This window comes from Mirounga angustirostris, unplaced genomic scaffold (genome assembly GCF_029215605.1).
Source record: "Mirounga angustirostris isolate CCGP_5_RB_7025 unplaced genomic scaffold, mMirAng1.0.hap1 SCAF_4, whole genome shotgun sequence".
Lineage (NCBI taxonomy): Eukaryota > Metazoa > Chordata > Mammalia > Carnivora > Phocidae > Mirounga > Mirounga angustirostris.
Genome location: NW_026991712.1, coordinates 42,017,943 through 42,045,653, shown reverse-complemented (window position 1 = coordinate 42,045,653; position 27,711 = coordinate 42,017,943). Strand labels below are relative to the sequence as shown.

Here is a 27,711-nt window from a genome sequence, read left to right as displayed (position 1 = left end):
AGCCCGGGGACGCGCCGCGTTGCCGTAGAAACGCCGGAACCGGCGCGGCGGCGCGCGGGGCGGGCTCTCAGGCTCCAGGAGGCGGCGGCTCGCGCCCCGGCGCACGGTCGGGCGCCTCCGAGCCCAGGTCGTTGGGCCCCGATCAGGGTCCCCGGCCGTGCGCAAGGCAACATGTTGAGGCGCAGCATGGAAAACCGGTAACAGCCCCGGGGCCTCCGCTGACCGGGGCCACCCCCTCCCCCCTTGCGAGGACTCGGGTAGGGGAAGTGGAGCCTCTCTCCGTGGGGCCTCCGTGCCGAATTGCGAGCCTGGGCCGGGGTCTGGGCCGAGCGCGCTGCGCTCTGGGGCCTACCTCCCCCTGGTTGCAGCAAGCCCCGGAGGCCAGGGGTGGGATGGGCGATCTCGGGGATCACGCTTCCCGGGCGCCGGGCCCCGCATGGCCGCGGGCTGTGCAGACGGCTGGGAGGCAGCGGGGCGCCCAGGCCTCGCCGAGCAGCCCTAGCATCCGCCGCCCCACAGCGGCGCGGCTGGCCAGAGCCCGGCCTCTTCGTGCGCCTACACTGTCGGGGGTATTGAGGCCAGGCCCCAAAAGGGGACCTAGAGGACTAGAATCCGCCCCTCGGAGATGGTGGGATCGTTGATGGTTTGTGCCTTCGAAGCTGCAAAATGCCCCGGGAATGTTTGCATATCAAATTAACGTGGAGATGAAGCCCTCTCATCTCTAATGAGAATGATTTGCGTTTTGTGTTATTTTTTTCTTTAGGGACGCTCAAACCAGACAACTGCAAGATGCTGTCACAAATGTGGAGAAGCATTTCGGAGAGCTGTGCCAAATCTTTGCTGCTTATGTGCGGAAAACTGCCAGACTGCGAGACAAAGCAGATCTACTGGTGAATGAAATCAACGTGTATGCCTCTACAGAGACCCCAAATTTAAAGCAGGGCCTGAAAAACTTTGCTGATGAGTTTGCCAAACTTCAGGATTATCGACAAGCAGAGGTATGGAGGTCACAGCGTCATTGTTATGAGTGAGCCCTGAAGTAGTGGATGAAGAACCCGTGAAGACTTTCACTTGTAATCCACCTAACTGCAGTGGCGAACGCACACTTGATGATAAACGTACATTTTCATGTAACATTTTGTGAGTCTATTAGAGGGAAGCTTCCTGTGATTTGTGATTTTACCGTTTTCAAACTAAACTTTAGGGTGCCCTGAAGTCCTGAATTTCCCCACTTCATTTGCCAGCTTTTGGCCAAGGGGTGGCTATTTACAGGGGTAGTAAACATAGTACCCATGGGGAAGAAAAGGAGCATGACTTGTGTCTGGTGTGCACGTAAGTATATTTTAAAGTATGTCTGGAGATGGAAGATGTTGAGAGTCGTAATGTGAGTGAATAAGTAATGAACGGACAAGAGATCTTTGTTGCTTCAATGCTCTGGAAAGTTGACCAATATTTCATTGACAAAAAGAAAAAAAAGCAGCATTGATTAACTGATTGATATCATAGGTACTAGTGAGACTGTGGGGTCGTTTTGGTTTTTTTGGTTTTGGTTTTTTTGCTTTGGAAGGGAGGGAAGAAGGTGGTGTTGTAATTGTTTTCTTTCTAAAAGCTCGTTTTTACTTTTAATACCTCATAAGCACCTTCACTTATATTTATATTAGTTTTCAAGATACAGGTTAAATGTTAGAAGTTGCCCAGTTAGAAGCTGTATTGCTTCTCTTGTACTCCTCTCATCAGTGTTTTTGGTACTTTTTAAAAGCCTAATACAGAAATTTCCGTCATCAAAAAAAATCACAAAAACAAAGTGAAGATAATGATCTTTGAACCTATACTTGTTATTCGTACCAAAATTTGAGTAGTAATTACATTTGGGGGTACTTTTTGGGAAAAGTTGAGTTCTTGTCATATGATATTCTATAATAAACAAGCAACTCTGAGTTACACATTAACTGGGGACTTCAAAAATAATATATACTCACTGATAACCCTAAAATCCTATGTTAAGACAATAATTTCAATGCCCCTTTCTAGAAAAGCTTTATGCTATTTATCAAATAGCAAAGTGAATTGATTTACATTTGTTCTCCTTTTTATTTCCCTTGCTTACCAAATGGTGGAGGTGCTAATGAACAATGAACAAAAAAGGTAGGCGACAAAAAGGAGAACAGAAAAAAAAGACTTGAATAATCCTTGCACTGAGTAATCAGCGTATGGATTATTCGAAATGGTAGATAGACGAAACTATCCTGAGTATTCATGGTTTTGATTTTAGGATTCCTAATACTTAAATGCTCAATGAGAACCTGATTTTTTTCATTTTCCTAAAATCTTTTAAAGTGAAAAATTCATATACATTTTGTTTATAGAAAAATCAATATGAAATGAAATGTACTATATAAACATGTATCATCAAAAAAAGCCTTCTTCCTGCTGCAAAAATAATACATGTTCATTTTAAACAATTAATGTCATCTTGTGTTACCTGTCCTGATAAAGAAAATTTTAATGTCCAGGAGTTATTTTTCTTATGCTATATTTGCCTTTAAAAAGCCCATATCTTCTGTGCCTTCCACTAGTGCTATTAAAGAAAGTAATTACTCAAAACGTGATAAAAATCGTAATGTTTAAGAAAAACAGTTTAGGGGCGCCTGGGTGGCTCAGTCGTTAAGCGTTTGCCTTCGGCTCATGTCCTGATCCCAGGGTCCTGGGATCGAGCCCCGCATCGGGCTCCCTGCTCGGCCAAGCCTGCTTCTCCCTCTGCCACTCCCCCTACTTGTGTTCCCTCTCTCGCTGTGTCTCTCTCTTCAAATAAATAAATAAAATCTTAAAAAAAAAAAAAAAAAGAAGAAAAACAGTTTAATTCTAAATAAAAGATCAACCATGCAGTTTGACAGCTCAGCAACACTGACACCATTTATCTTTTTCTCCAAGCTTTGGTAATTTACAAATGGCTTCCGAGAAAAGGATTGCAGCTAATACAGTTCTTTTTGCTTTGAGGATTGTGTCGCTTTAAATTTTTTCAATATGCTGTATCTTTCAGCTTCAGTTTTCTTATCTGGAAAGTTGGACTATTACATTTCGGAGATAATATATGTAAAATATCCAATACTATGCTAAACACACTGAAATTGGTAGCTGTACTAATATGTGAGATGTCTTGAAACTTACCCAAAAGCTACTATAATGAAGAAAAATAATACAGAGATGATCGTATGGCAGAGATAAATTTCTTAGAAACCTGAAATGTTTTCTTGCCATATTGCATACTAGGTGCTTTTCTGCTTTCAGTGTTACTCTACATCTTAACAGCTTTTATTGTGTTTGAGTTTAGATTCTGAATTTTATCAATTGCTGGTGATTATTCTTTTACTTATAAACTGTGACATTTTAAACATTTTAAAACATTACTTTGTGTAATAATTATGTTCAGGTTAAATAGCCCAGGTTTTATTTCAGAATTTAAATTTTGATATGTCTATGTTTCTTTTCAGTTATATTTTATAATAATTTTCAATAGGTTGAAAGACTTGAAGCCAAAGTAGTTGAACCTTTGAAAGCTTATGGAACCATTGTAAAAATGAAACGAGTAAGTAAATTCATTTTCCTACTATTATTAACTATTATGGCAAAGAGTATGAGGTTTCCAATAACTGTCCTCTTAATAAAAACTACAACGTAGTTTATACAGTTTTTTACACACTCTGTGAAGCATCATTTCTTAGAACTTTGTGAATAATGAAATATTTTTAATGAGCTTACGAAGTAAACCTTGCTATGGTTATTACAGAAACTTTAAAATATTAATATTTATAGTCATGAAGAACTTATTTTACTAAATGAACATAAGATTATATTTTTCATTTTAAAGCAGGCAATAACATGTAGACTAGAAGTGAGTATGACAAAGTTGTATTTTTTTATTGAGGTATAACTGACATACTAGTTTCAAGTGTACAACATAATGATTCAGTAGCTGGATATATTGCGAAATACCCACCACAAGTCTAGTTAACATACATCACCATACATAGTTAGAAATTTTTTTTCTTTTGATGAGGACTTTTAAGATGTACTCTTAACAACTTTCAAATATGCAATACAGTGTTAGTAACTATAGTCACCATACTGTATGTTACAACCCCAAGTTCTGTTTTTTCAACCAACTTTGAGGTATAATTTACAGACAATAAAATTCTTCTGTTTTAAGTGTTCATTGAGTTTTGACAAATGTATATACACATATAACTACCACCACAATCAAAATTTTATATGTATGTATATAAAATTATATATGTGGTCAAAGGTTTGCATTGAAATTGTCTGTGTCATTATTTGAGAGGGTGTTAAAGAAACACACATGTGCACACTCTCACACGAAGACCACACACTAATTTTGCAGTAATAATTCCTGTGCTGGTAATGCCTGGACCAAACAAGGAGTGTTTTCCCATTCTTAAAACAGAGTGTGTATATTTTATTTCTTAAATCAGAGATTTTCATTAATCAAAAATGCTTATTTTCAGGATGACCTCAAAGCAACATTAACAGCAAGGAATCGAGAAGCTAAACAGTTAACTCAGTTAGAAAGAACACGTCAGCGAAATCCATCGGATCGACATGTTATTGTATCCTTTGACTTTTGATCTTTAAAAAAATGTTTTGTAAGGTATGCTGTACAAAAGTAAATATATATGGAAATTACGCATTTCTGCTTTTAAATTTGCAGAAAATTTTAATATAAAGGTTGAAAAGAAACACATGCATTTACAAATTCTCATTATAGAAATCAACTAATTATAAAGAGAATACACCACCTAATTCAATCCCCTCATATTGTTTTCCAGAATAGATACTAAAAAAAAAAAAGACACTTAAAACGTTGATGTTTTTATAAAAAGTAAGTTCAGAATTCTGAGGTTTTTTTTCACATGATGACTGAATATTAATTTTAAAATGAACTTAAAGATCTATCATGAATCCAATATATCAATGCCCTGTCTGCCCCACTTTTGAGAAAAGGAAGGAAGAGTCATTTTTCCCCAGTATAATTCCTTTCACCTTTAAAAACAATAACAATGTGAAACCACAATTAGGACTAGCAGCCAAAGACCTTCAGGAGATTCTAGAGTAAAATTGAGGTTCATAGCTGGACACAAAAGGATCTAGATAGGGCTGTCTACTGTAACAAGGCTCTTCTGTTAAGAATGATGTGCCTTGTTCATGACTAAAAAATAGAAAATAGTGCCTGGCTAATTGCCAGCAATTGGGATAAGTGCAATTGTATAGAAAGTACTAATTTATCCCGCTGCCTCTTTTTCCCATTCCTTCTTATGTCTCCTTCCTACTTCCTAAAGGTTTTTACTGCCCAGCTCAGCCAGAAACCACAGGAGGAGTGGCTCTATGGGGGCATTTGAAGTTGCAGAGCACCTCCATTCCTGAGGGGAATCCCTTGAGCAGTGATTTGGGGCTATACCAATTGCCTGGTCCTCCTTCCTTTGGACCAAAGGTACATATGCCCAACCTTGAAATAAACAAAAGTGGGCAGCCATAGGGCTTGGAAGTGCCCATTGGAGGCTGGGACAGGAACATCTCATTGAGGCTTAAGATCTACAACTAGATTATGGAGTCTGGGTTTTAAGCAAGTCAGGCAAACCAGAGAATGATGAAAAATTTATGACTGACAACTAGGGACTAAGGGAGAGACCAGGTTGTCACCAGTTTTTAAGAAAGAGGTCAAAATTTTATTGTTTTGTTTGGAGAAAAATACATAAAGGCAGGAAAAATGTCACATCTGGAATCCTGAGTAGTTGGTAGGATTGAATCGGGTAATGGTATGGAGACTCAACACAGAAATGAATATTCCTAAGACAAGGATGTTTCTGACTTAGATGGTCTGTTGTGAACACTGCCGTGGAGGAGGTAGTCTTACACTGTAGATGAAACTAGAATTGGGTTCCCATGGGGGGAAATAAATACAACAAAGGAATAGATTATTGCTGTAGGTGAACTGCTGTGCTCACTGGGAAAGTGAGTGGATTTTGACAACCTAAGACTATTGTAGAAAATAAAGGACAATCTAAATATAAACGTATTCAATATAAATATAAAAATATCCACTCATAGCATTACAGAATATTTACCAGGATGGACCCTTAAAATTCATCTGACAATTCAAAAGAGGTATGTTAAAGTTCAGTACGTAAAATAACATGGAGTAGCACTGATAGAAGAGGATGGGGTAAAGAAGAATCTCAGGGCTCTGGCTCACCGTTTCAGAAGCCATTTTTTCATTAAATATACTGATACCTCTACTCAGAGTTATATCATAGTATCTTAATCAAAAGCATTTGCTACTCAACTTGACCCATTATAGGATTTTGAAGAATATTCAGAAAAAAAGAAGAAATAGAAACCCATATCCTCTTTGCTAAAAATAGCTGTATAATTTTGGGTGAGTTGCTATGCCTAAGTAAAAGGATTTGAGACTTTCAGAAACAAATAGTAGTTGCTGGAGGGTGGTGGAAGAGTAAGATGTACCAGCTGTAGTTTCTGCTTCCCCACTCTCCCTTGGTTTAGCCAATTCTGCCTACCCATCTAAATTTTAAAACTGTTTCTTTTATCAATAAAATGGGGAGGGCAAAGACATAAGTCAAAAGGAAGTAGTCACAAGTGAAGAACTATATGAGTCACATGTAATAGTATTAAGAAGTCAGTCTGCTTGCTTATTCTCATTAGTAGGTTAACGTGCATCAAATAACTGTTAGAAATTTTTCATACGAATCTATAAAGGAGCTCTATTTTACTTTTGAATTTCCTGTGATGAAGGTATATTTTTAAAAATCTCAAGCCCAGCAATATAGAAAATTATTTTTGATTACTGGGTATGATTAAAAGTTAAAAGTTTAGCAGCGCCTGGGTGGCTCAGTTGTTCGGCAGCTGCCTTCGGCTCAGGTCAAGTCCCACATGGGGCTCCCTGCTCAGAGGGGACCCTGCTTCTTCCTCTCCCACTCCCCCTGCTTGTGTTCCTGCTCTTGCTGTCTCTGTCTCTGTCAAATAAATAAATAAAATCTTTAAAAAAAAAAAAGTTGAAAGTTTATATGGTTTTAAAAAACTTTACACCCTATATGGCAAATGTACACACACATACGTATAAAAATATTCTTTTACACTTAGTATCTTAAAATCGTTCATTTGAGTTAATCTAAATGTAAGAGTACATAATCACTATGAAGTTATAATTAATGTATAATTGCAAGATTATATAATTCTGGGAGCATATGATTTTAATTTAAAAAATTGTTCTCTTTGAAATGTATTTTTTCCTTTATGAAAAATTTCAGTCACAGGTGGGTAATAAAGTGGTGTGTCAAGAAATGGATCCTTATAGTAAACTCTTTTACTTATTTCAATTTATATCTTTTCTTGAAAGCAAGGGCTAAATGTCAGAATGATATGTGTCACTAAACTTTGATGACAAATGCACATTTTTCCCATGGATTAATTATTAAAGGATGATATTTGATACTTTTGAGTAAATATACTACATTAGTATAGGAAACAAAACTATTAGAAAGAATTTAATCAGAAAATTAGGCTATGTTTTTTAAAACCTCTACTGTTTAACAAAATATTTTAAATATTTTTGGGCAACAACTGTTCTAAAGTAAGAGATGCTTTTTTAAGAGAAATACATGAGTAGATTGGAAATGTTCTGCCCTTTACTGTAGCCACTAGCAATATATGGCTATTGAGCTCTTGAAATGCAATTAGAGTAAATGAGGACATAGTTTTTAAATTTTCATTTAATCTTAATGTAAATAGCCACATGTGGCTGCTGGCTACCACTTGATTATACAGTAGTATGAGTGTTGTCATTACAATATATGAAGCAAAGCATTAGAGTTGTCATCTAATTTGTTACTGGTATATATATCTTTTGTACTAAGCACTAACTAAATGGTAACAGTGTCATATTGTTAGCTTCTAAGAAGAATATACAAATATACCCCGTGCTGAAATAAATATTTATAGTATATATTCTGCCATATCTGATTAGGATATTATAAGATTAGAAACATTTAATGCATTTGGAGAACTAGAAAATTACTTAAGTCATGGGTCCTTTTTTGGAGAGAAAGCGTTAAAGGGGAAAGAATGAGAAGAAAAAGAATAGAATGATAAATGACACAGACAGTGAAATAGGTGAAAGCAGTAGAAAATGTATAAAATTGTTTTACAGTAAATAATCCAAGGGTAATATAGGGAAAAAAATGGTTTTGTAGGAAGAAAGGGAAGGAGTTTTGGTTTCTTTCGTGTGAGGTCAGGAATCATGTCACTTAACAGATTTAAAGTTCTTTATTCTGCACGTGCTTATTATATAAATCATCTTACTTTATATGGTAAAATATACTATTGAACAATTTACGGTTGTTATGCCAAAAAGCCAGTAGTGTAATGGTAACATTTACAAATAGACTCAATTGAATGGATTCTAACTTGAATTTTTTTTTATCTTTGGTTGGGGAATTCTTTTGCAGGCAGAAACTGAATTGCAGAGAGCTACAATGGATGCTACCCGAACAACTCGTCATCTGGAGGAAACTATTGACAATTTTGAAAAGCAGAAAATAAAGGATATAAAGGTAATAAAGTAACTTAAAGTTCAAAACATGTTTTCTAATGTTATTGTTTCATTTAAATGTGTAAAAAATTTAAATTACTAATTTTTTTAGCCCATAGTCTATATGAAAAAGATACTATAAATAAGAAATACGAAATGTTATTTTCCCATTTCCTCAGATACTCAGCTTATCACAAGTACTATTTAATCAAAGGAAACTAACATTTATTATGTTCTTGTGCATCCAGTGCTATTACAGGCACCAAATATGTATTATCTTTTAATCTTATATTATAGCAACCTCATAAGAATGAGGTGGTGTTATCCATATCTTATGAAATTTAAGCAGAGATATAAAGTAACTTACCCAAAGTATCATAGCCAAAAATCTGAACTATAAACAATTATGTATTTTAAACATCTGTGCTTTCCATTATAATACACTCTCATTAAGTACTCTCTAGTAACTACATCTTATCAAATAAATGAATAGGTGAGAGTAGCCAACCACATAAAGTTGCATCCACCATGATATGGTATCACAAGAATTGCCTTATTTTATTGTAAAAAGCCAGTAGATTTGACACCCTTGGGATCATGGACTTCAGAAGGTCTTCAGTGACTTTTTCATAGGCACCTGGACAGATTTGGAGGATTGCTTGTGACCATAGTAAGTCCTTTAAAACAAGTCATCTAGGATGTGTTTTGGCTCACTGCAAATTTTCCAGGATCAAGCTTTAAAGAAAAATATTTTTGTCATTTTATAACTATTAACAAAGAAAACATCCTGCTTTCAAAAGTTATGTTCTTATCAATAAAATAAGCACCATATGCCACTTAATAATCATTCCTTTTTAAAGTCCATGAATTAACATTCATTTGCACCTTCCCCACCACCCCCCATCATAGTTTCAAACAATTTCAGAACTTTGATTTTTCTGATAGCCATGCTCAAAGGTCTCTAGTTTGGTCCTGAAGACCAAAAACCTGTTTTTAAAGCCTCTCAATTCACTTTGCACTCTGCTGTGTAAATGCATGAAGAGCATCTCAGAAAGCTGCCCTGAGACAAACTCAATTTACTGAGGTGAGAGAGTGTGGGTGGGATATAATGTTTTACACTTGCTGACATCATCTCTTAAATTGAGGGGGAAAGGAAGGTTATTAAAATAATTAGCTTTAATCTGAACGATGAGAATGGAGACTTGTGAGGTATGCTTGATTCCATTGCCACCTAAGGGCTTCGTTAGTGGTGGCAGTCTGATTCCTCACGTGGATCCACCACTGCTCCTCATGCCCGCAAAATTTTCTTTTACACGTGGCAGTCTGTGTCTCTGATCTTTGGGCTCACTTCAGGTTCAGACTACCTCTACAGATGTTTTTAATTCCCTGAGCAACCACCAGTTACAAAATGGGCAGAGAGTGAGTGAGTGCAGAATTCCCAACTGCAATTCCTATAATTCCTGAAGCATTAGGACATAGAGGGACTGCAGAGTGGAGGGTGCACAAAGAAGAAAGGGGCTTTCAAGCTTTTCTCTTTGCCTACGGTATTATGCCCCTGGAAGGAAGTCTCTTGGTGGTCACCAAAAATGTAAGACAAGAAGAAACCTACTTTTTAATAAATTGAGATAGAATTCATACACCATACAATTCACCCATTTAAAATGTACAACTCAGTGGTTTTTAGTGTGTTCCAATATGTGCAGCCATTACCACTCAATTTTAGAACACTGTTATCACCTCAAAGTAAGACCTAGTACTTTGCTGCTTCCCACACCCCAACCCTCCCATCCCCACCCCAGCCCTAAGTAACCACCACTAATCTGAAGTCTCTATGGATTTGGCTATTCTGGCCATTTCATGTGAATGGAATCATAACATGGTTTTTATAACTGGCTTCTTTCACTTAGCATGCTTTCATTATTAGCTATATATATGTATGTTATATGTATATTAGCTATATACATGTTTTCATATCATAACATGTATCCTATCAGTGTAATTCATTCCTTTTTATGGCCAAATATTCCATTATATGGATATAACCACATTTTGTTTATCCATTCATCAGTTGATGGACATTTGGGTTGTTTCTACCTTTGGGCTATTTTTTTTTTTTTTAAGATTTTATTTATTTATTTGAGAGAGAGCACATGAGAGGGGGGAGGGTCAGAGGGAGAAGCAGACTCCCTGCCGAGCAGGGAGCCCGATGCGGGACTCGATCCAGGGACTCCAGGATCATGACCTGAGCCTAAGGCAGTCACTTAACCAACTGAGCCACCCAGGCGCCCACCTTTGGGCTATTTTGATTAATGATACATTCATGTACAAGTTTTTGTATGGACATATATTTTAATTTTTCTTACATATATATCTAATTAAATTGCTGGATCATATGGTAACCCCATCTTTAATCATTTGAGAAACTTCTGCACCATTGTACATTCCCACCAGTAATATGAGGGTTCAGATTTTTCTGCATCCTCACCAGTACTTGCTGTTCATCAGACTTTTTCAGTACAGCCATCCTAGTAGGTGTGAAATGGTATCTCATTGTGGTTTTCAGTTGCATTTCCCTACTAATGCTTATTGGCCATTTGTATATCTTCCTTGAAGAAATGTCTATTCAGATCCTTTGCCCATATTTTAATTGGGTTGTCTTTATTATTGAGTGGTAAAAGTTCTTTATCTATTCTGGATACAAGTCCCTTTTCAGATCTATGATTTGAAATTATTTTCTCCCATTCTTAGGGTTCTTTTCAATATCTTGGTGTTCCTTGAAGCAGAAAATTTGTAATTTTGATGAAGTCCAATGTATTTTTTGTTGTTGTGGCTTCTGTTTTGTCCTATCTATCAATCCATTGCCAAATCTGAGATCTTGAAGATTTATCTGCTTTCTTCTAATAGTTGTATAGTTTTCATGGTTCAATTAAGCCTTTGATCCACTTGAGTTAAGTTTTATGTATGATGTGAACTGAAGGTTAAACTTCATCTTTTTGCATGTGACTGTCCAGTTGCCCAAGCACGATTTTTGAAAAAGCTATTCTTTCCCATTGAATAGTCTTGGAACTCTTGTTGAAATGGTTTTATTTCTGGACTTTGTCTTTCATTGATCTATAGGTCTCTCCTTATGCCAGTACCACACTATCTTCATTAGCATTGCTTTGTATGAATTTTAAAATCAGGGTGTATGAGGTCTCCTTTGTTCTTTTTTAAGATTGTTTTGCTATTCTGGATCTGTTACAATTCTGTATGAATTTTAGAATCAGCTTGTCAGTTTGTATAAAGAAGTCAAGTGGGATTCTGGTAGGGATTGCATCAAATCTGTATATCAGTTTGGGGAGTACTGCCGTCTTAAAATTAATTTTTCCAATCCATGAACATGGGATATTTTTCCATTTATTTAAATATTCCTTAGTGTATTTTTAACTGTGTTTGTAGTTTTCAAAGTGTAAGTTTTGTGCTTCTTTTCTTAAACTTTTTCCTAAGTATTTTGTAATTCTTGATGCTATTGTAAATGGATCTGTTTATTTAATTTCATTTTTGGATTGTTCATTGCAAATGCACACAAATAATTTATGTTTGCACACTGATCTTATATTCTGCAACCTTGCAGAACTCATTTATTAGCACCGATAGTTTTTTAGTAGATCGCTTAGGATTTTCTACTTACAAGATTATGTCATCTGTGACGACCTACACTTTAAATGCAGACCCCCATGATCTAGCAAACTTCCAGAAATGGTTTCCAGAGGTTGATATTGAACTCTGTTATGGTTCTGAATTCCCCTTTTATACATCTTTCCTCCTCAGTATCAAATTGTTTCTTTTCCAAGTCAGGCCTCATTTGAGATCTTTTATGATGAAGAGGGATGCACAAATCCCATACCAGAAGCCTCAAAGACAAGTCAAAAAGAGTTACATTATTGCCCCCCTTTGTTGATGTTAAGCATGTCTCACATTTCTGTTTATGAGAAAAATTCTTAGAAAAGTAAAAATCGTTGATGCCACTCATAATTTTGAGAGAAACATCAGAACATTCTCATTCTTACCTGTTATCAGGCTACTGCTTCAGATGGGGACAGAGCTTCTGGCTCCTTCCTTAACCTCCCACGGGGCAGAATGAGTGAGCACTGCTGGTAACTGTACTACTGTGTTCGAGGCGGGTTTAATTTACAAGTCCATCTGAATTTTGGTAGCAGCATTAATCAGCAAGGTAGCACAATTTTTAGATACTTTTCATAGGAACCTTGCAAAAAATTTGTCTTTCTGAGAAAAGTTGTTATGGAACTTATTGTACACAATGTGAATGAAAAATCACAGTCCCTGGGGTGCCTGAGTGGCTTAGTCCATTAAGCAGTTAAAAATCCTGACTCTTGATTTTGGCTTACATCATGATCCCAGGATCAGGAGATGGAGCCCCACACTGGGCTCCATGCTGGGCATAGAGCCTGCTAAAAATTCTCTCTCTCCCTCTCTGCCCCTCCCCCTGCTCATTCCTCCTCCTCTCTCTCTTAAAAAAAAATCACAGTCCCATTTGCTTCCCATGTAATCGGAAAAGTCATCAGTTATAGGGTGAATGTCAAGGGAATTTCAGATCTATAGAAAAGATCTTGACCAGAGGTGACTCCTAGAACGGAGAATGTGGCAAAGTAGCTAACGTGAGCAAGAAACATCTTCTAAATTTAATTTTTAAATGCTTTATTTTTCTTACAACTAAATAAAAATCACGATAAATTTTTTTCACAAAATTATTGAGAAAAATGTAATAATCCTACTACTCAGAAATAATCAGTTAGCATTCTGGTTTATATCATTCCAGTTTTTTTTCTATGCACATATACACAATAGATATGATAACAAATTTTCTTAGGTATTGACTATGTCACATATTATATGCATTTTATGTGGATAAACTCATTTACTCCTCACATCCTTATGAGGAGCATGATAGCATTTCCCCTGTACATAGAGCTATATTTAAGTGAACCACACTGTATGTAGCATCACTTTTTAAAATTTAATATATATCATGGGCATATTTGCTAAGAAAAAGAGATGCATATCATCCTTTTTGGTATCCTCATAGTATTTTCCTATGGATGTATTACTTTATCTAACCAGTCCTTATTGGTGGATATCTAGGTTACTTTTGCGATTATAAATCTCATTGCATCATTAAACATTGGCCTTTTTGTTGATCCAGTTATTCTTTTCAGATAAATTACCAGAGTGGCATTTCTGATTCAAAGAGCATGCACCCTTTAAATTTTGATACCGTCTGTCCACAAAGCTTTAAACTTATGTCCACAAAATTTTAACTAGCATTTCTACAAAACCTTGCATGAGTAACCCAGTGTACTAATGAAGAGTAGCAGTATTTTTAATAATAACTAATCTGACAGGTGAAGGAATCAGTGTCATCTTAATTTGCAGTTACTACTAAGATGGAATATTTTCATATATTTAATGACACATTTCTTCTTTAGTAAATTACCCACATTTTTCCTTAGCCTATATTTTTATTGAATATTGGTATTTTTCATATGAATTTGTAAAGTCTTTATATTGAGAAAATTAACCCCTTATATTATAGAGAAGATATGTTGTAAATGTATTTTCCCATTTTGTTTATGGTGTGTTTTTGCCTTAAAGTTTTATTTTTGTTGCCAGATCTGTTGGTCTTCTCCTTTTTGGTTTCTGACTTGGTGTCATGCTTACAAAGGTTGTTTTCATCCTTAAGTTTGTATAAATACTTGCTTATATTTTCTTCTAGTATTTGTGATATCTAAAAGTTTTAAATATTTAAGCATTTTATCTGGTAGTTGTGTTTTGCATATGGTATGAGGTAGATATCTAATTTCATTCTTTTCAAGTAGATAAAATTTCTCTTGACATCATTTATTGAATAGCCTCTACTCTGGAGAACCATTATTTCCCCTTTACTTGCCAAAATGTTAGACCTTTTATGACTTTTTGGTTAGAAGTCTTACTTGCTAATTAAATCCTATGGAGGCTTTAATATTAGGAAAAGGAACATTTTCTAACTTAGCAAGTGTACTTCTTGAGTAATAAAAATAGCTAACTTGTTTTGAGCACTTATTCTAAACCAGTTACCATACTGTACTTTTTCTTGGATTATCTGATTTAGTCCTTAACCCCAAAACCTCTGAGGTTGGTACTGTTGTTATCCTCATTGTAAGGATGAGAAAAACTAGGGAAAAGAACATATTATATAAACTGCTTAATATTATATAGCTCTTATGTTTGTCATGATTGGAACCCAGATTTATCTTAATCCAGAGCCTATATTCTTAACTACTATACTCCCCTGCTTTACAGAATACTTCCAACAGGTAAGAATTTCAGATTAACTCCCCCATCCCCCACCAATAAAAATTAAGTATGTGCCCAAATTGCCTTCTGGTCACACAAAATAAAATTGAAAAGGGGAAAAAAAAGAAATCATTAATGCTTCTGTCCCTGATCATACTGACCCATTCCAGATAAGATTATATGAGATCACTGAAAGTTAGCTGTATTTATTTGAGGAAAATTATTTCTAATTATGATTGGTTCCTAGAAAGTTCTACCACCCTTCTGGTCATTCACTGAAAATATTTTATTTCAAAAACATGCTTTTTATATTCTTTCTTACATTAGTTGTCACCTAACTTTTAATGTTCCTTGCTATTATTCTCCTTCTGCCTATTTTCGGATATTTTATGAAATCCTAACTAGAAAGAGTATGATTGGCAGTATTCTTTTCTGACTATACTCAGAGATATAACTCTCCTCTGTGATAATCTTTAGGCTTCATTGACTCTTGGGTCAAAAATTCCAAGTCTGGGATACTAGGTTACCAGTACCAGTAGTGATTTCCCACTACTGTTTCTGACAGAAAAATAAACAGTATAAAAAATCAGTAGAGCCATTCTCCTCTTATTTAGGTGTTATAATACAGGTTTTGTCAAGAAATAAAAGTTCAAACCATAGAAGATTAAACCAAAGTATCACAAAACTTGAGAGTGATTTCCCCCCACCTTCTAAGTAGTAAATAATAGCCATTTATAAAGATAATTTGTAAAGTACTTATCACTAATTAAAGCTAAATTTTGAAATTGGAAAATGGTAACAGACTAAAAGTTGATCAGTGTCTTAAAATGAGAATGCAGTAGTTTCTCTAATTAGAGGATATGAATAAAGAAAATAATGTATTGACAGACATATCTACGTATTTTTCAGGGCTTATGTGCTAAGGGGAATATAAATCCTATAAAATGCTAGTATTAAATAACTTAGTTCAGAGATGACACAGAGATTTTGACCATGAGAAATTTAATAACTATATTCACATATTTGAAAAATATTTTAAAATATTCACATATTCCACAAAATTACCACAGTGGAATAGAACTGAATTAAGCCTAAATCTACAGATTTAGGTGTAATAAGGTTGTAAATGTTTGGATTTCACTAGTTACTAAATAGTGTATCTATTAAAGATTTAGAATGTCATTTGTGGAAATATTTAAAAATAGGAGTAACACCTATCTCACTTGAGTTAATCGATTAAGCTTAATCCCTTATTTGAGGCTATTTTATTTCTCAGGTACTTTTATAGCATAAGGTAAACACCTTCTCTTCTCTATCCACGTAAGTAAACAGATGGTCTGTAAATATCCAAGAAAAACTAAAACATAGTTGACTATGTAACACTGTAAAATGTGCTTCTCCAACCTCCCTCTGTACTTACCTGAAACAAGTTTAAGGGTTTATTGTATAATTCTAAGCCTAAGTAAATGAAAAAATTTTGTTCCAGCCTTGAATAAAAATAAAGTCAAACTATGTCTATAGTTTTTTGTATAGTTCTTTATTTACTAAATGTAGAAAATCTCTAAATTTAAGATTCAGAAGGAAAAATGTAAGCCTGTGCTTGATTGTTCCCATTACCTAAAATGAGCTGCAGACCAAGAACTAAGTAGGAGTCTTCAGTATTTTGGCTTATCATTGGCTCCTAGTTCTGCTGTTTTCCTTCTAGGAGTTTCCACACTCCTAAAGGGCACTCGACTCCTTTCTAGCTAGGCAGCTACCTTAGGAAGACTGACAACTAAGTGAGTCTCTAAGTCCCAGTCCTAATCACAAGCCAATTCACCTCAAAGGTATTTCCTGGATATCCGGAGATTCTTGGGCATAATGCTGCTTATTAGTTGCCACTGCAGTATGCCAGAATCCTCTGTGGCCTACAGGAATTGACAGTAAGGGTCACTGTTGAGTCATAGTTGTGTCTTACCCCAGAGCCCAATCTTTGCAGACCAGAAGAGATACTTTTCTGCTACAGATCTGTTTACATTGAGTAGTGATCAGAAACCTATTAGTACTCCCTTAAATATTCTTCTAATCCTTAAGAAAGAATGGAGATGGGGGTGGGGGAATTAAAGGACACTAAGGGATAACTAACACTGTCTTCCAAAGTACAGGACCATTCCTATCTGGGTAGTAAACACAGGAGAGCAGGAATGAAGAGAAATGGATATTTGACTCTTGTCTTCTATAACCCATCTCTTCTCTCTTGCCCCTTTAAAGACAATGCTTGAGTATTTTCTACCTTATTCTTATTCTGCCCACTTCTTTCTACTTTAATGCCCTGATTTTTTATTTTGATAAGGGACAAGATAACAAAAGGATAAGATCCTATTTTATTGAAAACTTGTCTGGTTTGTATCCTTTTCCTTACCTACCGACTATCTCACCCCTGCTTAGATCAACATGTACACCTTCATTCATTCTCTTAGTGCATCATCTTCCTTGTCATAAGTTATCAAGTTCATAGGGTTTACGTGCAGTTTATTTGTGAAAGAAATGATTGATTCCAGCAAGAATAGCACAGTACAGTAAGCAGGAACTGTAACCTTTGAAGAATCAGTTTCAACATTCTAGCTGTGAGCAACACTAGGCAAGTTATATATTTGTAAACTGGAAGGCTCTATGCAAATCCATGATGCTATTATCAGTGGTAACAATATAATTACCAAGTAATTCTTTTGTGGTTAGAGAATACAAGAACACATAGAAATATGATGGGATATAATTCCTGTCTAAAAAACATTCTATTGTTTAAACATCAGTTGGAATTACAAAATACCAGGTTTAGAACTGACCTGCTTTATCTAATACTTCTAAACATATGGTGACAGAGTAGTACATAATGGTATATACATTTTAGTCAGATCTTTTTTTATCACAAATGTCAATTACAAGGTAAACAAAAACTAACTTAAAAAATAAGAGGGAAGTAAATGGTCAGATAGGAAATATTTTGTATAATTTCCAAGGTTGTGCTATAAAAGGTCTTTCCAACTATTTTTATTTCCGTTATCTTTTGTACTTCATTTGCCCTGTGGAAAAAGAGATACCTTTGTATTTCATAAAATGCCAAGACTATAGTAAGGAATAAATTTACTAAACTCACAAATTCATATGATTGTTTAAATTCAAATCTTTGTTTGTTTTTTTTTTAGACTATATTTTCAGAATTTATCACTATTGAAATGTTATTTCATGGCAAAGCTTTAGAGGTCTACACTGCTGCCTACCAAAACATACAAAAGATTGATGAAGAAGAAGATTTGGAGGTAGGACTATATCTATCCAAGTTCAGTTCTTCTATTAAGATGGACATATTTAAAAGAAAGCATTAGGTTGTGTGGGTAAAAATAACTTAAAGTAAATAACTTAAAGTAAAATAACTTTGAGCACTACAGTGGTTTATCTTACTGTGTGAAGTCCCAAATAGCTGAACTTTTATGATTTTCTAAGTATGTGTTTTTAACTTTTCAAATTAACCATGGTAAAGTTCCAAGAGTTAATTTATTAATAGCTAGTTAATAAGGCCATTATGTGAAACAATGTATCATTTTGACTGGTGATGTAAGTCACTTAAGTATACTAACAGTAACAATGATTTGTGCTAACATTTGAGTGCTTTATGCTATGCAGAATACCCAAAGCTTCACATCAATTTTCTCATTCACTCCTCACACAATCCTATAATAAGGTAGGTGCTGTTGTTATTCTCATTTTACAGCTACAAAAACAGGTTTAGAGGCTTTAAGTAACTTAACTTGACCATAGACACTTAGCTATAAATAGCAGAATCAGGATTCTTAATCAGTATGCTATGAAGTAAATGTAGATTTATAATAAGGCTTGCTTTGTACTGAGAGTTCAGTGCAAATCCAATTGGCCAACTAATGTTAGAGCATTTAAATATCTAAGCCTGGCTTCAGCAAGCACATCTGAAGAGTAAATATCCTACCCTCCTATCTTCTAAAAGGGAAGAAAAAAGGCAGAAAAGTATTTTTGCTAAAACAGGTAAAATATTGGAGATATACTTTGTCCACATTTTATCTCTGTAGTAGAAGGGAAAAGGCCAGGTAGTTTCAAGATATAGCCAGAATTCTGTATTACTAAGTGATAGAATTTGGGAATGTCTGCCATTTGGCAATTGTGAAGATTCCCCGAGTTGTTTATTAACTGTCCATCATAAAGCACACCTGGGCCTTCTCTTCTCACTACTCCATTGGTTCCAGGAAACTTAAGTCAGTAAAATCAGATTACAGCTTGACTAAAATGAAGAAAGGCACATGTTTTAATATGTGTGTATAGGTTTTCCAGTGCCAAAATCTCATCTCCCAGTTTTATGTCAGTTATGCATACATGATATTTCTGTTTATTGTTTATCAATAGATGGCTTCCTAAGGGTCCAGTCTTTCCAAATACTAAAGCTAAGATCTCTTAATTTTCACTCCTTTAATGTCCTATTTTTTTAAAAAATAGATCAAGCTTTTATGTGTCATTTGTAAAATAATAAAATAGCAAATGTTTATAAAATGATTACTTTGGACATCTACTGATCTATGCATTTTAATTATATTTTAATTCTCCCATCAACTTTGATAGAAGTACTTACTGTCCTCATTTCTATGGAAGAGAAAACTGAGGCAGAATGAGGTTAAGAAACTTCCCAGGGAGTCCCCTAACTAGTAAGTAATATAGCTGGGAGCCAAACTCAGAAGTCTGACTACTGACACTGTGTTTGCATCCTCTCTATCCTGCGAAGAAAAGTGTGCTTCTTGATGAGTAATGTGCACCATTCCCTACAAGACACAACACTGCATGGAGTGGCAGGTTCAGAATTGATCCCCTTTTCCTACAAGACTGGAATCCTCTTTACAAGTATTTTCATTCTCCTTTTTTCTAAAATGCCCTTGAGATGCCATTTGTTAATGGTCACTAAAGTTCCTTCAATTCTTTTGGACCCTAAGATTTTCCTTCTCATTCCAGAGGTCCTAGTTAGGTTTTTTGTCACACCACTTCTCTTACTACTATTCTTAATCAGCTAGCTAGGTAGCTTGTGAGAGGAGAGATTCATAAAAACTAAAGATCTCAGGGCTGTGTGGCAGATAAGTTTTTGACAAAGTATCAACTTCCCCACTTTGTAGTGGGGCAGTATTGAGCAAGTTCTTCATACTTCAGCTTCCTTATCCCTAAAATGGAGATACAGTATTTACCTCATTAAATGTTCCTTCAACAACTGTTTGTTGAGCACCTGTTATATGCCAGGCAGCATTTGAAGTTCTGAGGATTTAGCATTATAAGTTAGAAATGGTCTGAGTTGTCAAAGCAAAAACTTAAAAATCTACCATGGAGTTCAGACACTAACAGGCATACCTCAGATTGCAGCAGTCCAGAACTCTGCAAAAGGAATATCACAACAAAGCAAGTCAAATGAATTTTTTAGTTTCCCAGTGCATATAAAAGTTATGTTTACACTATACTATAGTCTTTTTTTAAGTTTTTAATTCCCGTAGAGTTAATATACAATGTTGTATACTATAGTCTCTTAAGTATGCAATAGCATAAGATCTTTAAAAAAGCGTACATACCTGAATTAAATATTTCATTGCTAAAAAATGCTAACCATCATCTGAGCTTTCAGTGAATCATAATCACTGATCACAGGTCACCATAACATATATATAGTAATAATAATAATGAAAAAGTTTAAACTATTGCAATAATTACCAAAATGTGACACAGAGACACGAAGTGAGCAAATGCTGTTGGGAAAATGGCACCGATAGACTTGCTTGAAGCAGGGTTGCCACAAACCTTCAGTTTGTAAAAAACAGAGTATCTGTGAAGCACAAACTATTTAAGTTTTATAATATGACCAGTCTCATAAAAAATATAGTGTGCTGTAAGTATATGTGATGGAGGATTCTAAATAGTCTGGAGAAATCAAAGAATGATTTCTCAATGAGAAGTTTGAGGGATGTGTATGTAGGAGAACCCCTGGCAACCCTTTCAGGCAAAGGATACAGATAGATACACAAAGATCCTGAAGCATAACAAACTATAGGCATAAACTGTTACTATTATGCCTATAGAGATTGGCGTGGAGAGGAGAGGAGTCTAGGGACAGCTGTGAGACCAGGGGAAGTAAAATGATACCAAACAGGTACCAAGAAGAAAAAGGATCCTTTAAATACAGGGTTTCTTGGAAGTAAGTAGAGAAAATATGTAGAGAGAAACAGAGAAAGAACTTGCTATTTTTCTTAGGTGGTCCATGCTTTACAAGAACTGCTGAGACTTAATCTGGCAGCAGCTAATTTTTTTGCAGTTAGGCATCTAGTTATATTACAGACCATCTTACCTTATTTGTTCTTCACATAAAAAAGCATTGTCAGGCTCATTTCCCCTTCAAAAGATCATCTCTGTGCAATCACTTCAGAACATCTTGAGACTCACTCCTAGAAGAGATCTTGGACCATATTGGGAAAAGCATTATTGCCAATAAATATTCCTGTAAGTCTGTTGTTTTGCATTGAGATTAATTTTAGTATTTAACTGGTTTAGACTTTTATCTCATGGGTGTATACTGTCTTCCATTTCCCACTTTTAACTTCATCTTTGCTAGAACAGTTAAAAAAGGAATGTTGTTCTAACAAAAATATATCCTTTCCAAGTAACAGTTGATTAATGAGTCATCTAGTTTTTATATAATACCAGGGTGCCAGTGTTCCATATCTGGCACCAAAACATAATACCGAGTCCTCAGTAACATGTTAAATAATCTAATTAGCATGCCTGAAGTGCCCTAAAACACAAGTCTCACCTGTGGGTCTAAGTCTCATCAATTTCTTTGGTGTCTTGCACCTCTCTAAAGTTTAAAGAAATGTGTAGAGACATCCTTAGGGGTTTTTTTTTCCCCAAAAAACATGGGGATTAAGGTCATGTTAACATCATTCATTTATCATGTTACTGTCTTAAGCTGGAAGGAGTTGAAAAGATAAAACAGGGCTCCTTGCTCTAGAGGAACTTAAAGCTAGTAGGAGAGATATGTAATTACAGAACAATGAAATGAAAGCTGTATTGAGGGTATGAACAATAGGAGCTAGAGAATACACTAGGAGAAATTGACTAGAGAATAGGAGAAAGCGGAAGATGGTATTTGACTTGGCTCTTGAATGATGAGTTTGCTGGAATTCTGGGGAATTCTAAGGAATCAGTATTGCAAAGGCAGAATAGAATATGTTCTACATATAGGTACATAGACTAGAAGTGAAGAGTGATAGGTCGGTTTGAGTCATCTTAAGCCTTGCAGGTCACCTAAGGAATTTGGATCCTGGGTAGTCAGGAGCCAGAAAGTTTTTTAATAATATATTTTGGTCTTCAGTAAGCTAATTCTAAGTAAACTATAAAGAAAAATGTGTAGAGTCAATAAATTAAAATAGAAGTATCTCAGATGAGAAATTGAGGGGCAATCGCCAGGGTTTTAGTTTGGTCTACTAAATGTATGGTAACATCGTTCATTGTAAAGGTGAAATGTAGAACTACAATGTCCAACACAGTAGCCACTAGGCATATGTGGCTAAAGTTAAAAATTCAGTTCCTCATTCATATGAACCACATTTCAAGGGCTTGGTAACCACATGTAGCCCTTTTGGACAGCACAAAATAGCAAGGATTTCTATCATCTCAGAAAGTTCTACTAGACGGTGTTGGTCTAAGAGAACAGAAGGTAGTTGGGCCTCTAAGTATGGCTATCAGGAGAAAGCCCAAAGAGAATTCCTTGAAAGGTAGGCTTTAAATGCTGTATAGATAAGATCTTTCAGAAAAAGGTGTAAAAAAAAAAAAAACATGGCCTAAGGGAAACCCTTTAAAAATATTCAAGGTATAAGCAGTAGAAAAGGAGATGTGAAGAAGTAGGGCAGCTAGCACATGAAGAGTTTAGAGATGGCATGCATGGAAAAGAAGTTTCGTAACAAGGTCAGTAAAGATCAAGACAGAAAGATGACCTTGGTGGTTTCTGGCAGGAGCAATCTCAGTGGAAGGTGAAAGCCTACTTGTATGTTTTTGACAAATAAGAGATGAAGTTGAATATAAAAAAAGATTGATCTTGAACTTGTTTGCTGGGGGAAGAAGGAACCTGTGGAGAAAGCAAGCTTTTGTTTTATGATTTCAAGTTTTGCATATATGAAATATGCGCCTTGGAAAGAATCAGAATGACATTTGCTTAAAAAGGGGGTTGGGGGAGAGGGTGAAGAGTTGAGGAAAAAGGGAGTGAAGCTGAAGAAATTCACATGTGATAACCTTACCTATTTGTATGTTAAAGAAATGGGAGAAGACAAAAGATATAGACAGGCTTAAGAGAGTGGTATTTGGAACTGTTGCTTTAGGGAAAAAAACCCAACAAAGGTATTCCAGATTCTAGTGAAGTTGGAATGCATAAATTATACTGGCTTCAACTTACTCTTATGTGAATACTAGCAGAATACTGCAATCAAGTTAAATTGGTAAAAGCTGAGATAAGCAGAAGACAAAGAATCAAAGGTATGACTGACTTGCAGCCTCCCTACTGGCAAACATCCTCTTTGAGGGTAGCAACTTACACATTTCCTCAGCAAAAGCTCTCACGTGATGGTTTGAGGACCCATAGTCACCTTACCTGGCTCAAATAAACTTTTTAGCTTTCATCTTTACAACTTAAAATACTGTTTGTATTGGGGCATCTGGGTGCCTCAGTTAAGTGTCTGACTCCTGATTTTGGCTCAGGTCATGATCTCAGGGTCATGAGATCAGGCCCCAAGTAGGCTCCTCGCTGGGCATGAAGCCTGCTTGGGATTCTCACTCTCCCTCTGCCTCTCCCTTGTATGTGCGCTCTCTCAAATAAATGTTTAAAAATATATATTTTGTATTTAATTTTTTTTAATTAAGAGTAATAGAAATTTTGTCCTGGGAGGTGGAGGTGGGTGGATGAGCTTTTGCGGAGGAAATGTGTTAAGTTGCTAAAAAAAATCTTAACCAAGAGGAACTTAATATGGCTTTCTGGATTTCCAGGGTTTGATATCTACTTTATAATGTTGCTTTATCATTCCAACAGGTTTTCCGAAATTCTCTGTATCCACCAGATTATGCATCCCGTTTAGATATTGTAAGAGCAAATTCAAAGTCACCTCTTCAAAGATCACTCTCAGCTAAGTGTGTATCTGGAACGGGACAGGTAAGCTAGAAACCATACATAATTTAAAGGAATTTGAGCAGCTGCCTTTGGTGGTGTTCAGTACTAAAAATGTTTCCTTTAAGTCCTGACTTAATATAACTTACCCTCCTACCTTCTTACATAAAGTAATGGAAGATTACACTAGGCGCAGCTCTCTTATCTCTTTATCTTGTATACTATAGCACATAATACTCTCTAAAGCAGAACATGTGAGAGCAGAAGTGAAAAGGACAAGAGAATGCGAATCTAGATTTATTCTGCAGTATAATATGAAGAGCACAGATTCTGAAGTCAAACTGCTTAGGGTTTAAAAATTCCACTATCATGACTTACTGAAAATTATACCTAAAAAAGATCTTTTGCTGAACATTATCTTAGATACAGAAGCACATTATCTTTAGGTAAGAGTCAATTTTCTCATTTCTTCCACACCCAGAAAACCTGAGTTACCTGGTGGCTAAAACTGGGAGGGGTGAACAACCTTGTTCTCTAAGAGGCCACAGAAAAAAATGGGCCATATGGTCTATGTCCCAAGTAAGGGCAGCCATAAACAGTATATTAACAAGTCAATTTGGCTGTTACAGTAAAACTTTATTTACATAAACAGGAGGCAAAATGGGGTATAGCTTGCCAACTTCTGATCTAGAGATCTATACACTTTTTCATACCCAGCATTCAGAATTCAAAATTGAGCAAAATATTTTCAAAATTTAAATTTTAGGTAAATGTGACCCAATACCTTCTATTTTCATTTGGTTCTCCTCTAAGCATTTGTTTACTCATTTATTTACTGCTTTCTATGTATGCCTCTCTCCCCCAACCAACTTACATTTTTATCATTCCAGCATAAGGTGCCTTACACATTAAGTTCCATATATCTAGTATCATAGTACATACAAAGTTTGTTTCTATTTCGAGCTAATGTTACCAAAATTAGCTAACATCTGTGTACTACTTTAAAAGTACATCATTCCAGGGTTTCTTGACCTCCACACTATTGACTTTGAGCCAGATAATTTGGCAAGGGAATGGGGAGTAGTATCCTGTGTATTCTAAACATGTTCAGCAACCTCACTAGCCTCTACCCACAAGATGCCAGTAACACACACAAACACATCCCCTAAGATGTGACAGCAGTGTCTCCAGATATTACCAGATGGCCCTCAAGAAAGGTTTGAAGCAAGACGACCCAAGTGGCAATGGTCAGGACTTAAAGCCAAGTAGTGAATTCAGATTCTCAACTCATTCCATTTAAATCATAGTATTAAATTTTAATATTTCAGCTACCTAGCTGAAATATTCTTGGGAGTTTTTGTTATCCCTTTGAGGATTCTCATTGAAATGCCTATTTTTGTGACCCAAGAACTATTTAACCTAAAATATATTTGCCATAATATCCTGAATCTGTACCTTTTCTCTGAAGTATTTTATGTTATTAAAATGCTGGTATCCAACTGGAATCTAATGGTTAATTTCATATTTTTGCTCAAAAATAACATGATAAATGAATGAAAAAACTGTGACTCTTTTCAGCCTTAGAGTACATTAATTCGTAGGGAAGTTTCATTACTAGAAATTATCTTCCTGAAATACATGTTCTATGTGCCCTTCTCTGTAAGAGCATATTAAAAAGATACCAAGCATGTAAAAATATTTTAAGTTAATATATTTTTTAATGTGTTAACTTTTAACAGGTATCTACCTGTCGACTAAGAAAGGATCAACAGGCAGATGATGATGATGAAGAGGATGAAGACTTAGATGTTACAGAAGAAGAAAATTAATTTTCTTAAGTAAACTTCACCTTTCAGGTTTCATCTTAAATGACTTGGAATCCAGAATTACTACACTGTAAAACTTTATACTGGCTTCATACACATTAAACCTCAAAATGAAGTCCTACTGGAAATGAAAATTAAAGGAAATTTGTGCTGACCAAAAATGAAGGTTTTAAAAAATATTACACACCAGTCATTTCAACATCCTATCCAACAGTATGTGATTTTTGTATAGGTTACATTTAAAAAAAAATTATGTATTTCAAAAGTATTTCCTATTAATGCACTATACATAGTTGTGGTTGCAGTATAAGTAGATGACAAAAAAACAAGAGATCTAACAATTTGACTTGCTTCTTTTGCTTTCATTGCCAAAAAAGGGTCTTTAGTCATTCTGATTAAATACAAATTCTATTCCATAAAGCCTTAAAAAAAAGACAAGGGTTTTTTTTCCTTTCCTTTTTTTCACTTTTACTACAACCTTAAGTTTCATTGCTTTTGATAATTTACTTTTCAACAAGACTGTTATTTCTTCTGATTAAAGGTAATGGGACACTAAAGTATCAGTGTCTTAAATTTTAGATTAAAATTTAGCGTAAATTTTAGATTCAAAAAGAAAGTTACACTCAGCCTGATTCTGGTTTTAAAATGAAAATGATTATCATACTAAGGAATTATCCACAAAATTACAACTTTTGGAAAGCTGTAATTTGGTGGAATGTTGCCTAAGAAAACATCATGGAGGGCGCCTGGGTGGCTCAGTCGGTTAAGCGTCTGTCTGCCTTAGGCTCAGGTCATGATCCCAGGGTGCTGGGATCGAGTCCCACATCGGGCTCCTTGCACGGCAGGGAGTCTGCTCCCCTCTCTCTCTGCCCTTCCTCCCTGCTGGTGCTGTCTCTCAAATAAAATCTTAAAAAAAAAAAAAGACAAAAGGATTACTATACATAATACTTTAAGCAATGTAAAATTAAGTTTCTTTTAGACCAGACTTAGGTTGGCAAACTTAAAGGGCTAGAGTAAATATTTTTATAATTTGTGGGCTGAGAAACGAAATCAAGGCTAGTAACATAGGTACTTATGCCCTAGGTGGGTGGGGTGGGGTGGGGTGGGGTGAAGGACCACCCTGCCCTAGGTGGGTGGGGTGGGTGTCTTTATGATAATCACCTGTGACCAACAAAGAATAACTGAGACCTAAAAAGGAAGTAAGCCATTGAAGGTGTTATCAATAGAGATGTTAAAAGGTTTTAAGTGCCCTGGTTAGCTTTCTATAAAAGACCAACCCTAAAGACCCTCATCAGCAACCCTGTTGGGACCCCTCTCACTTGAGAGCTTTTTCTGTATCTTCACTTAATAAACTTCTATCGCTTTTCTCACGCACATACACATAAAAATGTAACCATCTTTAAAAATGTAAAAACCTTTCAGCTTCCTTGTAAAAAAAAAAAAAAGGTAACCTGACCAGTTACTTAGCCTATAGGCCTCCATTTCTTATCTCCAAAATAGGTTTAAGTTTATTAGGGTTATTGAGAATAAATGATATCGTTAATTCATAATTATAGATCATAAATATATGGTATCTAATGCAGCTCAGTAATAACTAACATTTAATACAAAGATGGAGGTAATGGGGTCACTGCCTAATAGGTGATAGGTGAACCAAGAGCCACTGCTCTAGCCACTGCTTATTCTAAGTGATAAAGTGTACTCCCAATATAATGATTCTTAACTACCTCTTGGTTTGTGGGATT

General features: G+C 35.6%; 1 protein-coding gene across 1 annotated transcript; it reads left to right on the top strand.

Moving 5' to 3' along the window:
• Positions 1 to 63: 63 nt before the first annotated feature.
• CIBAR1 (CBY1 interacting BAR domain containing 1) lies at positions 64 to 27,689 on the top strand. Its single transcript, XM_045896247.3, has 8 exons — positions 64 to 197; positions 764 to 998; positions 3,518 to 3,586; positions 4,524 to 4,625; positions 8,538 to 8,642; positions 18,139 to 18,252; positions 24,066 to 24,185; positions 25,880 to 27,689. Exons 1-8 carry the CDS (start codon positions 172 to 174, stop codon positions 25,967 to 25,969), a joined length of 861 nt encoding a protein of 286 aa, XP_045752203.1. The 5' UTR covers positions 64 to 171; the 3' UTR covers positions 25,970 to 27,689.
• The last annotated feature ends 22 nt before the right edge of the window (positions 27,690 to 27,711 follow it).